The 12,000-nt window shown below is 34.9% G+C and overlaps 1 protein-coding gene across 5 annotated transcripts in view; it reads left to right on the top strand.

Moving 5' to 3' along the window:
• The window catches only part of CEP120 (centrosomal protein 120), a 41,681-nt gene extending 30,570 nt beyond the window's left edge, over positions 1 to 11,111 (top strand). Inside the window, exons 19-20 of one of the 5 annotated variants that reach the window (XM_087742175.1) lie at positions 7,985 to 8,130; positions 8,822 to 11,111. In XM_087742175.1, coding sequence (XP_087598301.1) covers positions 7,985 to 8,130; positions 8,822 to 9,062 — 387 coding nt within the window. In that variant the 3' untranslated portion in view covers positions 9,063 to 11,111. Of the gene's footprint in view, positions 1 to 7,984; positions 8,131 to 8,821 lie in introns of those variants that run through there. The other 4 variants (XM_087742174.1, XM_087742176.1, XM_087742173.1 and 1 more) reach the window with 4 other exon arrangements.
• Positions 11,112 to 12,000: the final 889 nt, after the last annotated feature.

The following is a 12,000-nucleotide window of genomic DNA, read 5'->3' as shown; positions in this document are numbered from 1 at the left end:
AGGCTAAGCATTTAGTAAAATGCTCTTCTGATTTGCAACCATAAAAGTCAATGTTTCCTTAATTAAAAAGTTTCCTTTTACTTTAGAACTAGTTCTTAGCACACATCTGTGATGGTTTTATATTTTGCAGAATGAGATATGCACTACATAACTTAAAGTATGGGACTGTTAATAGAAAATGCTGTAAACTTCTCCATGTCTAGGATTTTGAATGCTAAACACAGTGCCAGTGGTAACCAAAAAAATGTGAAGTACATGAGAATGCATATACACCATGCTTACCTGTGCTTAACAAAACACAGAAGTTAGTTGAATTTAAACAGTTTGTAAAGCTGAATGAAAATAGACTTCACCAGCTGACTTTTCTTCCTGCTTTGTTATTCAGTGCAAGTCTGTATTAATACTTTGTTTATTACACCCCTGTTCAGCTTTACTAAGACAAAAATGGCAACAAGTTAGCTATGTATCTATGCACTCAGGTACATTTTATCATTTCCAGAGGTTTCAAAAACTGCCTGTCAAACTGACTGGGAGATCTCAGTGCTACACAAATGAGACATCCATGGTTCTTGTGTATGTGAGCAGTATTTCTGGGAGCAATCAGACCATTTACACAAAATTGCATGCATGCTTACAGAGATCTTAGATGCTAAATTCAGTAGCTGTCTGAGTGCAAGAAACAATGTATCAGAACAAAAATGAAAGCTGGCAGAAATGTCATTTTCAGCAGTTGATGGTGTCTGTTATAATCTAAAAAACCAAAATCTCAAAATGTATGTGCATTCATTATTCAGTGTTCTGGGAGAAATACTTTTTAAGTCTTTTAATGTGTTTGTGTCCTACAGAGCTGTTAAAACCAGTACTGATGCATTTGTTTAAAACAACATAGACCGTATTGGCTGGCTGACATTCACTCTGTCTTGTCCAGTGTCTTGCTTATCCACTCAGTAATTAATTTGATTAATTTATAAGTAATTTAGCCAAGGATGGGATGTAAATCTTTGTTTAAAAAAAAAAAGGCACAAAAAAAAAAAACAGTTGGAGGTCCAAGTCTTGGTTAAAAACTGTGTCTTGAAACCATCCAGGCCCTCCTACTGACTTGTCAGCTCTGGGTTATTTTCAGAAAACTTTACTTGAGTTCCTTAGCTTCAATCGTAAGTTTTTCCCACAGACTTGCATGGTATGTGTGAGTGGGAGAGTGAATAGTGGCCGCTATTTAGCCATTGTTTAGTCTAGTGTATGTATGTTTACATCTCCCTTTTGGATTTATAGGCAGCTATGGCAAAATAAAGATTGTGCTTCCTTGATTGAAGAGCCTCTTAACTGGAGCACCTGGTGGTATACAGGGATTCTTTTATGATCTGATTATAATTGAAATTTTGAGGGTTTTTTGTTACCAGTTAATTTTTATTTAATGCTGGTATTCCTGTGGTACCATAAGTTTCAAAACATGATTAAAGTTCCCACCATACAAGCTCCTAAAACAGTATTCTGTGTCTTAAGAAGCACTAAGTTACAGAGATGCAAACTAATGAAGAAAAGTAGTAAAATATTGAAGTAAATTATCTGATAACTAGTATGTGGCTTTGTTTGGACTGGATTTGTTTTGTTTGTGGGGATGTAAGAGGAGGATGGCAAAATACCAAATTAGTAAGAGAAAGGAATACCAGTGATAAGTTTTACTGGGGGGGGGGGGGGGGGGGGGGGGGGAGGAAAGAAAATGAGCAAAAGGAATAGTGTGACTTGCAATGCTAAGGAAGTAGTAGAGGAGAAGGTACCTGAGCCAACTGAGGGTACATTACAAAAATCATTTTCAGAGTAATTTGCAAATGATACTCTTGGTTCATCTGTGGCTGCCTCACTATGGGAGAGTGGCTGATGATAATTAGATGTTGATGGAAGAGTAAAGTTTCCAACTGTTCTGAGTTTCTAGTGCATCTCATCTTCAGTCCATAAAGCTGCCTTTAGTCCAGCAGCTGATGAATCCTGAGTGTTCCCTTACCTGAAATTTAAAAATGCAAAATTCTAAAAGTTTAAAATTAAAAATTCTAATAGTTCTTACTGAGGCTTAAAACAGCCTGACTGGCTGCAATACGCAGTTGGGAGTAAATATGAAGTGTTCCTTATTTCAGGATACATTATAGGAACATATTTTCCCTGGAAATGTAAAGTATGTCAGAAAATCTTGACTGAGAATTTTAAGCATGTGGGTATGTATGTATAAACTTGTGTACCCTGGGGTACACTTAAAAAATACTTTGTATTCAATTATAACTGCGTTTTTAAGTACACACAGAATAAAATGAAGATCTTACAAGTGGGTTTAGAAATGCTGGACTTTGCTTTATTAGTACCATAAATGTGCAGAAGTGTTTTATTAATACTGTTTTTTCATTTTGGAAGATCTCACTGTAAATTCTGCTACATTTCAAGTACTACTATGCAGTAGAGTTCAGTTCCTTCTCTGGTTTAAAAAAAAAAAAAAATGCTTGTTGCCCAATGGATTGTTAAACTGTGGTGGAAAAAGTAGATTTCATACCTGAATGTCTCTGATAAAGTGGCACCAGTTTCATCACTGTGACGAATAAGAAATCCTTCCTTCTCTCTCATCCTAACAAAAGACAGTCTTTTTATGGTCCCTCAACTTATCATAACAAAATTGTATATAAATTAATATGAAATCAGCATGCCTCACTTCTTATCAAACAACTGTTGTAAATTCTTTGCCATTTTCTTGTATTGATGGATTATTAGGAAATGGGTTTCTGTTGCTCTGCTATGAATGGTATAAATAGAGCAAGTTTGCTGTTATGCACCCTACAAATTGTTATGACAGACTTTTAAAGGAGTCAAAGACTAATGTTGGAAAAGACATTTGAAAATCACAGAGTATGAAGTGTGTAACTTAAATTACACACAGGATCCATCATAAATGCATCTGCAAAATCCCTTATCACTTGCTTTCATGTCTTTTTTCCAAGTTGCACTGTCTTAAACAGAATGCTAGGGAAATCTTGCCACAGAAAATGTTGGGTTTTATTTTTTAAATTTACTGTTATTGTGCTTAAATGTCATTATTCAGGGTTGTGACATGGCATGCTACAGAAATTCTTGACTTCCACTGTTACAGGACTAAAATTAATCTTGTCTTTTCCCTCACCCCTCCCAAACAAGGAAATGCTGAATATTTGTCATGTTTACAATCACAATTGTATAGTAATCAAATTAAATTTCTAACCACATTTATCTGAAAGGAAGTCCTACTCAACATTAACTTTGAGACAAAATGTAATGATAAGAGTTTTTCTCCCCTATGGAGAAAAGGAGAATTTAGCGCTCTCTGTATTCAAACTTACTTCCCTGCAAATCTAGGGTTATTATCATGAGCACCGAGCATGCTCACTAGTGACACTGATTTTTTTTTTTTAATTTTTTAATAGACATTTTTCCCAGAGGAAAATATTAAAAGGAACAAGGAGTGAACAAAGGATTCTTCAGGAAAGCCTTGCTTTTCCTACATATCTCCTTAGCTTTTGCATCATTCTCTTTTGTCATTTTCTTGGTTTTATTAAACATCACTAAAGATGTTTCTTAATCAGAAAAACTTATGGTTCTGAAACTAGTTCAGTGAGGACCAAGGTATTAAATGAGATCCCTTCTGATCAACAGGAAAGCATTAGGAATATTCTGTCTTCTTCCTGGCCTGATTGAGTTTCTACTAACCTTCGGTATATGTACTTCTTCTAATGTATACTTTTTCTTTGAGTTTGTTTAAAATGCCTTTTTTGCTATGAGTTTGCCCTTGTGAGCATGTTGCTGAACAGCAGAAACCTCTGTATCATTGAACTTTCCTGCCGCAAATAGTAACGTATCAACTCGTCATGAAATTTATATTCCCACATGCTTCTTATGGCCAGCATGCAGGTATGTGTTTCCAGTGAAGCTGCAACTGTAGGAACACTTTCAAAATCTTCCCTTATAGATCTGAGTAATACACTCCACAAACTGAGTGACTGGATTAGAAGACTTCTATTCAGTGTCATCACAGCTATTTGATGAATGTATGTATTATATGTCTCATAATCTGTTTCATTAGTAGGCAGGGATGTCATTTTCCGCTAGCTTGTTAAAGTCTTGCTCTGCTAGTAATAAGTATTACTCTGTTTTGCATTAGTTTTCCAGTATTTAGTTTTCAGGTGATGTTTGCCTAACATACCTTCAAGAAAATTCTCTCATAGAATTACGGAAATACACAGATTTGACAGACTTATATTAATATCCCAGCTTCCCATGACAGTAGTCCTAATTTAAAATGGAACAATTAGAGCATGAATAAACTGAACTGCAGAGCAAGGAGATTTTTTCCAAAGTTAATCCTTTCCTCACCATGTGCAACAAGGCATTGGACCAAAGCTAATCATGTGTACAAATCACCATAGGTGGAAAGCCTAGAAAAGGAGATAATGGCAGTTAGAAGTCCTCTCTTCTGTAAAGATTTAGATTTTTTACATCATCTAAGAAGATGTCAGCCCTGTCCTCCACAGTAATGAGGGTTTTTTCCTACAGATGAGGCAGTTTGCTTGTAAACTGTGTTCTTGTATAAATTATTGTGTGGCCTCCAAGACTCTTAGCACTGTTAGATAACATCAACAGGAAAACCAGGTTGTACGAGACAAATTAATTCCAAAACCAGAACTTGGATATGCAGGCTGTACTGCATCTACTACAGGGATATGTATAGGAAGTTTCTGTAGACTTGTCTAATCAGGAAAAGTAGCTAGTCACCAGACTGAATTATTAGATTCTTTACCTGTAGGGATAGACAAGTAGAAATTTCTAGACTCATTCTACATGTACAGGGCAACAACTCTCCTGAGGCTAAACAGAGCTTTACAAAGGAGATTTAACATACTCAAAATTTTAGGTCTCATGTTTGCCTCAAGGTATTAATCTCAACTGTTATTTTTTTTTTCTGAAACACAGCAATATTTTAATTTGCTTCATTCTGAAAGGGATTTAACTTAGAAGATCTAATGAGAGCACCAAGAATAGCGATGGTATCAAAAAGAAGTAAATATTAGCCTGTCTTCATACTTTTAGATTTTGGGTAATGGAGATAATCAGATTTGCTGTCCATTTATTTACTTGTGCTGTAACTTTAGTTGTACTGTTTTTATACCAACCTATCTGAGACTAGATCATGCTCAGCATTTTATCTTGCTACCTGCATTTAGCAAAGCAGACAACTCAAGATTTAAGTCCAACTATCAAAATAGTTAAGATAATTTTATTATTCTTCATAGCCCATTGTATACTTTACTGTCTGGGTGCTATTGCCTACCCAGATATTTGGAAACCAGAGAATACCATTGTGATATTCACTGAGACTTTAGGAAAAAAAAAGCCATTCTCTGTCTTTTCTTTGTTAAATACTTCAGCAGTAATGCTTGATCTGTAGTGTTTTTTTAAATACAAATGTTTATTTTAATTCAAAACATTCTGTGATGAAGAAGCTCCTCACATGTTTGGTATATCACTTAAGTGATTGATTTCCATTGTTATAATAATTTGAATCATATCTCTAGTTGGAATTTACCTAGTTTTGGCTTTCAGCCAGTGCTTTTCATTGGGTGAAAAAACCAAACTGGCCAACGGATGCAAAATATCAATCTAGCCTATGCAGAGGTCAGCAGTAGATGGGCAAGATCTAGAAACCTGGCTTTGAATATCTTTTGAATATCCTCCAGCTGCCCTCAGTCAATTAAATTTTCAAAGTAATTCACATTTTAGTCCCTGTAATATCCTGCTCTTTCACATCCACTTTTTCCTCACAGAATAATTTTGTATTTGCAGCAAACTGTTTATTCCAGAATGATATATTCAAAAATGAGGAAGTCAAAGAGTAGATTCTTGTGGAGTCCACTGTTTCTTGCTATTGTGGAAAAAATCAATTGCTATCCTTTCTCTGGTCTTCTAAACCCTGAGTAATCTGAGAGGACTTTCTCCATGACAGCTTAGTTTTGTGTTTGCTTGTAGGTGGTTTCTTTGGTGTGGTGTTTTGTTGTTGTTTGGTTTTTTTTAGGACTAGTTGGAAGTGTGGGTTTTCTACAAAAGCTGGATTCATTCTTCCTGGTGTACCCATACATTCTGTTAGTTTTGTTTTTTGTTATGGTTTCAACCAATTTCGCCGCTGTGGAAGTAAGTCTTGCTGGTAGTTCCTGGATATTCCTAAGGCCTCTGTTTAAAGGAAGAATAAAATTAAAAATGGGGAAATAGTTATTCCTGTGGTATCAACACCAATTTTAGTGACTGATTACACCTCCAGTTAGTCTTGCGACTTTGTGTTTGAATTTCCCTATAACTCTCAAACTTTCTGATAAATATCAGCTGGCTCTAATATCTTTTTAATATTTGCTATATGTATTTGTAGATTCCTGTTCTAAAACCCATTCTACTTCAGTCTGAGAATGTTCTTCAAACCTGTGCTGCATAAAAAAGGTTGCCTCTCACATGGAAATGTTCTTCTGCAACAAACTCTTTTTGGGGAACGAAGGACTGTGACCTTATATTCCCCAAGTGCTTTTTTATACTTCAGTCATCTATCAGCTGTAGACTCTTTGGCAGGATTCCTGCATCTGGTTTTATTATTAGTATGTATCCCTTTAACAAGTTGTTCTTCAGGCTTTTTGGCCCATCTCACTGCAGTTCTAACATTTAATTTGCCTGGCTGGTATATTGGATTGAATGTAAAAATAAAGTATTTTGGGGTTACATACATACCATGATTTCTTGTCAAATGGTTCTCCATTGCATTGCCTGTTCACATGAACAATTAGTCTTTTGTTTATACCAATTCCTTGTGAAATTCAGATTTTCTTATCACTTATTGATCATCAATAGGGAGTGCTTAAGATGCTGGGAACTGAGATTCAGGAAACTGCCTGACTAGACTCTTCCGAATATTATTAGGTTGACCGCGCACATCAAACAACTTTTTTTTTTTTACCCCTATAATAAATATAAAACTGATTGTACTAAACAATCAGATATTTCAGATGAAAGCAATGTCAAAATTACAAAGGTAACCTTGCACTTCACAATATGTCTAGATCCAGGATGTTTGTGTAACCTCCTGCCTTATTTTTTAACTACAGGAAGAAATGCCATTTTACCTCAGGTCTTCTGTCTCATTCAGAGTGTAAGACTGACTGTACTGGGTTAGTGCATAAGGTCAAATGGAAAATGACTGGGAGAAAAACAAGTGGAGAAAGCACCACACTTCTCATTAAGACACTTCAATGTCACAAAGTGGTAGTGAATGGAAACCCTAGTTATGTTACAATGTCTGTATAGAGCTTAAAAAAAAAGTAAACTTTTAGAATGGATAGATAAATTGGATTAAATCCACAGAATAAGTTATCTAAGGTTTTACATAGACCTAGACAAAGTAAAAGGAAACCTCACCAGAGTTTTGTTTTCCAGGCTTATTTTTTAACCACAAATTGTGATTTCAAGAAGTAGTTCTTGAAGCTTTGACACCAGGCACTATGGGGCTGATGATGGAAGTTTCCTGCAGCTATCTAGCATTTTTCTGGGTTTTATTTCTCAAAAAAAGTTAAAATATTGTGTAGCAAAGGAATAAATCTCAATATCCTGAGCAGTTCTGCAAATGTAAGTTTTGTGTTTACCAGCTTAAGCCAGAGTTTGTAAAAGGGTTTGTAACATTTTTGCTATTTTGTTAATGGGAAGATATCTGTGACTGGGCTTCCTGGACAGGTTTACTGCAATTATGATAGTGACTGGTCTTACTGCATTATAGATTCAACAGCTAAGACATTCTGTTTAACTGCTGCATTTCTAATACTGCTGGAGACTTAATTGTCATGACTTCATTCCTGAAGTTTTGGTCGTATCACTATAATTAGTGTTTTTACATGTAATCATGTAGTCAACTGAGTTATGTCTTCACCCCTTCTCACATTAGCGTGAACAAGAAAATGCAATGGCTCACCTTAAAAAGCAGCAACAAGAGCTGGAGCACATGAGGTTGCGCTATTTGGCAGCAGAAGAAAAAGAGCTGGGGAAAACAGATCGACAAGAGCTGGAGGATATCAGAAATGAACTTAACAGGTATGAAAGCATTTGTAAGATTTTTTTTTTTTAACCCACTCCCCTCTTTTTTTCTTGCCCTCTGCCTCAAAATAGGAGAAAATTCAGTTAAATCAAGATTATAATTGACTGTTAGTCCAGTGAAAGAACACAGTTTAGTGTCCCTTTGGTAAAGATTGCACATTTATAAAATGCAACAGTACTGCAGTATAGAAAATCTATGTTTAAGGCCACTGTACCCTGTTTTTTTATGGTCGTAGTTGTGCAGCACCAGGCTTTTTTCTGTTTTAAACCTTCAGTTCTAAGGATAACTGCTGCATTAAGAAGGAGGCATGTACTATTCATATTTTGCATACATTAAAATTTTAAATCTATCTATTGTTGCCCTCCAAAAATTGTCTGCAGTAGTTCTGTGTGTTGAACCCTTTCCGTTGGAGTGCTGTTTGCATTATCAAAATAGGAGCCTTGGTAGCAAGTGTTAGTGTTACATATGCATGTAGGAAAGGTGTTGTTAGAATTTAAGTATTACTTTAACATTTCTTTTACCTATAGTTGTTTTGCCCTAGAGAGAGGATAATTTTTTACCTTTTATAGATTTCTTTATGTACTAACTACTTCAGTAGGTGAATAACTTAAAGACTTAATATGAAAATAATTGGAGCGGTTTTTAATATGGCTCATCCTCTGATTCTTTCCATTTTATCAACATCAGGCTAAAGCAACAAGAAGAAGAGAGAAAGCAATTGCAAGATGTTAGAGATAATTCTGCTGGTAGAGTGGATAGTCTTCATTCTAGAAAATTAAATGAGAACGTGGATGATTATCTCTCTCGTCTGATAGAAGAGAGGGATACCCTGTTGAGAACAGGAGTATATAATCATGAAGACCATATTGTAAGTGAACTTGATCGTCAAATCAGAGAAGCTATTGCAAAAAGGAACATCACTAAATAAAAACGTACAAAAAGTTGTTAAAAAGAGCCAAAATTTGAACAGTGAGTGATTTTTATAAATCTATACTACTTTGCAAAATACAGAAGGTCACGCTTAATTTTGCACCCTATTGTTAGCTCTTTTTGAAGTCAATGTAAATATTTGGAACATGTGAAGTTAAGCACAGTTGCAAGTTTTATGGGGGCGATGGCTGCTTTTAAATGTTTCTATACTCATATGTGTATATATATGTAAATATATTTATCTTGTGTACTTTCTTCTGAAATGTTTTCTACCTCTTTTTGCATCACAAATGTTTATTTGTAATATTTTTAGTATTCATTCTAAGATTTTTGGTCAATATTGTCATAGTTTCTTTCAATTTTTAAAAAGATGTCTTCAGCTGTACTAGGGAAAAGTGGCATCAGCTGTTTTCCCTGACAGAACTCTTAATTCTGAACAGAAGTGCAGCACTGACGAAATGTCACTTTTTTACTAAATCACAAGGTAATCAATTTTTGCTTCTCCAACTGTAGTTAAGATAACCAAGTTCTGTAGCAAGTAAGAGACAAAGTTGCAGGGGGATGACTGTCAAACCTTGTGAAACTGAATCCACTTATCAAGTAATTAGCCTGATTGTACAGGATGAAAATCCCATTGCCCTAGCGGTTTTGCACATAGGCCTGTAAGGGTGAACCCAGGAGGGTAAAGACCTAGTTCAGAAATAGACATGCATTCTTACATCCATCCTTAATAAGGAAAGATACTTGAAGCACTAATTCAGTGAATTTATATACTTTAAATTCTGAACACATACATAAAGCAAGAGCTTTTCTAAGTACAGATGTTTTCCTTGATCAAGACCTAACCACTTTGCAGTTACTTAGCATATATTCAAAGCATGTTATCTTATTACCACTTAAATTGTATGTAAGATTTTTGTTTGATTGTGTAAGTATGAACAGGGCGCAGGCTCAAGGTGGTAAGTGCCAGAAGAGAAATCCACAAGAAATATTAGTTTGCGCATAATCACAGTTGAAAAAGTTTTGGTTTCCAGCCTTCATTCTATTTCAGTAATCTTAAAATCATATTTGTGGATCTAGCTAGTAACATTAACTTACAACACTGTCCTTTCAAAAGGCATTTTTGTCTGTCCTGTAGACACAAATGTTTCTCTACTTGAATGACACGTACTGAAAATGTCTTAAGATTTGTTACTTTTGGAATGAGCAAAGACACCAATGCAAAAATTCCTTTTATTTTTTTTTTTTCTACACAAAGTCAGTGAACTTCCATGGACATGGCTGTATACATGGGGCCTTCCTGTTTTGTGTGGTATTAATTATAAAATGTTTATTTTTAATATTTTATCTGGCTTTGCCTCTAGGTGCATTGTTTTTCTTCTTCCCTACCATGGGCCTATCTCCTGGTAAATGAACTATTGGTTTAGGCTCCTTTAGAAAAGAAACATAGAGATCACATTCTGTGAGGAACTATCACTTATCAATACCAGACTTCGTAAGAAATGCTTTTGTAATACTTTGCAGACTCTACTGTATTTTTCAAATCAGTGTGCTTAAAGAGATCCCTTTATAACTTTAATAAATCCAATACAAATCCATGAAAAGTGATTTTACAATCTTTTTTTACATCATGGCTTTGTCATATCACTGATGTGTGATCATATGCAATTATTGTAAATGAATCAGGGAGCTTCTATCTTGACAGGAAGACTTGCTCATGCTGTTTTTTCTTCAAATGCTTGCTCACTTGCTGGAAGTGTAGTTTTTTCTTCAAACGCTGGAGGGTGCCTTAGACTCAAAGATCACAAAGATTGTGTTGACTAAGTGTTCGTAACTGGTGATTTTTTTGAACTGGTATTTTATAACTCTTCAGGTGTGTTACTTTATTAAATAAAATTCAGATTTTAAGTATTAAGGATTTTGTGTTTCCTTTTCGACTATGTATTTGAACAAAAATTTTTTTTGTTTATTATTTCTGGTATGACAAATATGACAGATTTTAGTGCTTGGATCCATAAAATTGACAAGTTCACTTTCAAAGTTAATTTCACTTTTTAATTTTTAATTGAGTCTCTGCCATGGCTCATAAAGAAAACGGCAGTCATGTTGCTGTGGGGTTTAAAAAGAAACTATTTGGGTAAGTTTTCTTTATAGTAAATCAAAGTTTTGAGTAAAATAAAAGGTTCAGCACTTTTTAAGACATAAGCCTGATAATTGAAGCTATTCAGGTCAATTTTGTCATTTGAAAGACCACTACTTAAAAGGTGAGAAGCATGAATTTTGTGACTACTAAAAAACTTATCCTTTTTGTTATATAGTCATTACCCTTTGTGTTCATTGTATTAGGATGAGAAAATGAATGATACTTTAAGCTTAATGTTTCAATTTCATTTTTTTCCAGCACACTTTGTCTATATGCTTCAGTCTGAAGTACTCTAGAAAAAAAATCTGTATTTGTAGTAGGTATCTATAGCAGAGATAAGCTCAATATTACTTTTTTAAAAAATATTTTTGTGTTGGGTTTCATTTACCTTTTTATTGCCTCAACCTTTTTAAAGGTTATAGCCATTCAGTGGAAAGACCAAATACCATTTTTTTGATCAAAAATCTCTTAAAATTTTTATCTTAATCTCTCTTCATGGCAAAAGAAATGCCATTTTAAGCAGATGCATGAGATAACAAGCTTATTTTAATTCACCCAGCATAAAAAGACTGCTGGAAATGAAACCCATGTTTATGGGTTCAGTCCTGGCTCTATGCGCCTTAGAAAAGGGCGTGGGAAGAGGAGTAACAGCTAGGCCCTCTTGGCATTCTGGTAGACTCCTGCTATTGTTTCCAGTGCACCTAGATTTCACTAGGGAAGTTGACAAAATTATTTCAAAACAAGTGTTCTTACCAATATGTTTCTGTGAACCCAAATACCCATAAAAATTAGT

Source organism: Nipponia nippon, unplaced genomic scaffold (assembly GCF_047370975.1).
Source record: "Nipponia nippon isolate SJK-2023a ecotype South Korea unplaced genomic scaffold, ASM4737097v1 scaffold_8, whole genome shotgun sequence".
NCBI lineage: Eukaryota > Metazoa > Chordata > Aves > Pelecaniformes > Threskiornithidae > Nipponia > Nipponia nippon.
Note: the sequence above shows the minus strand (reverse complement) of the source record. Positions and strands in the feature narration are given on the sequence as shown.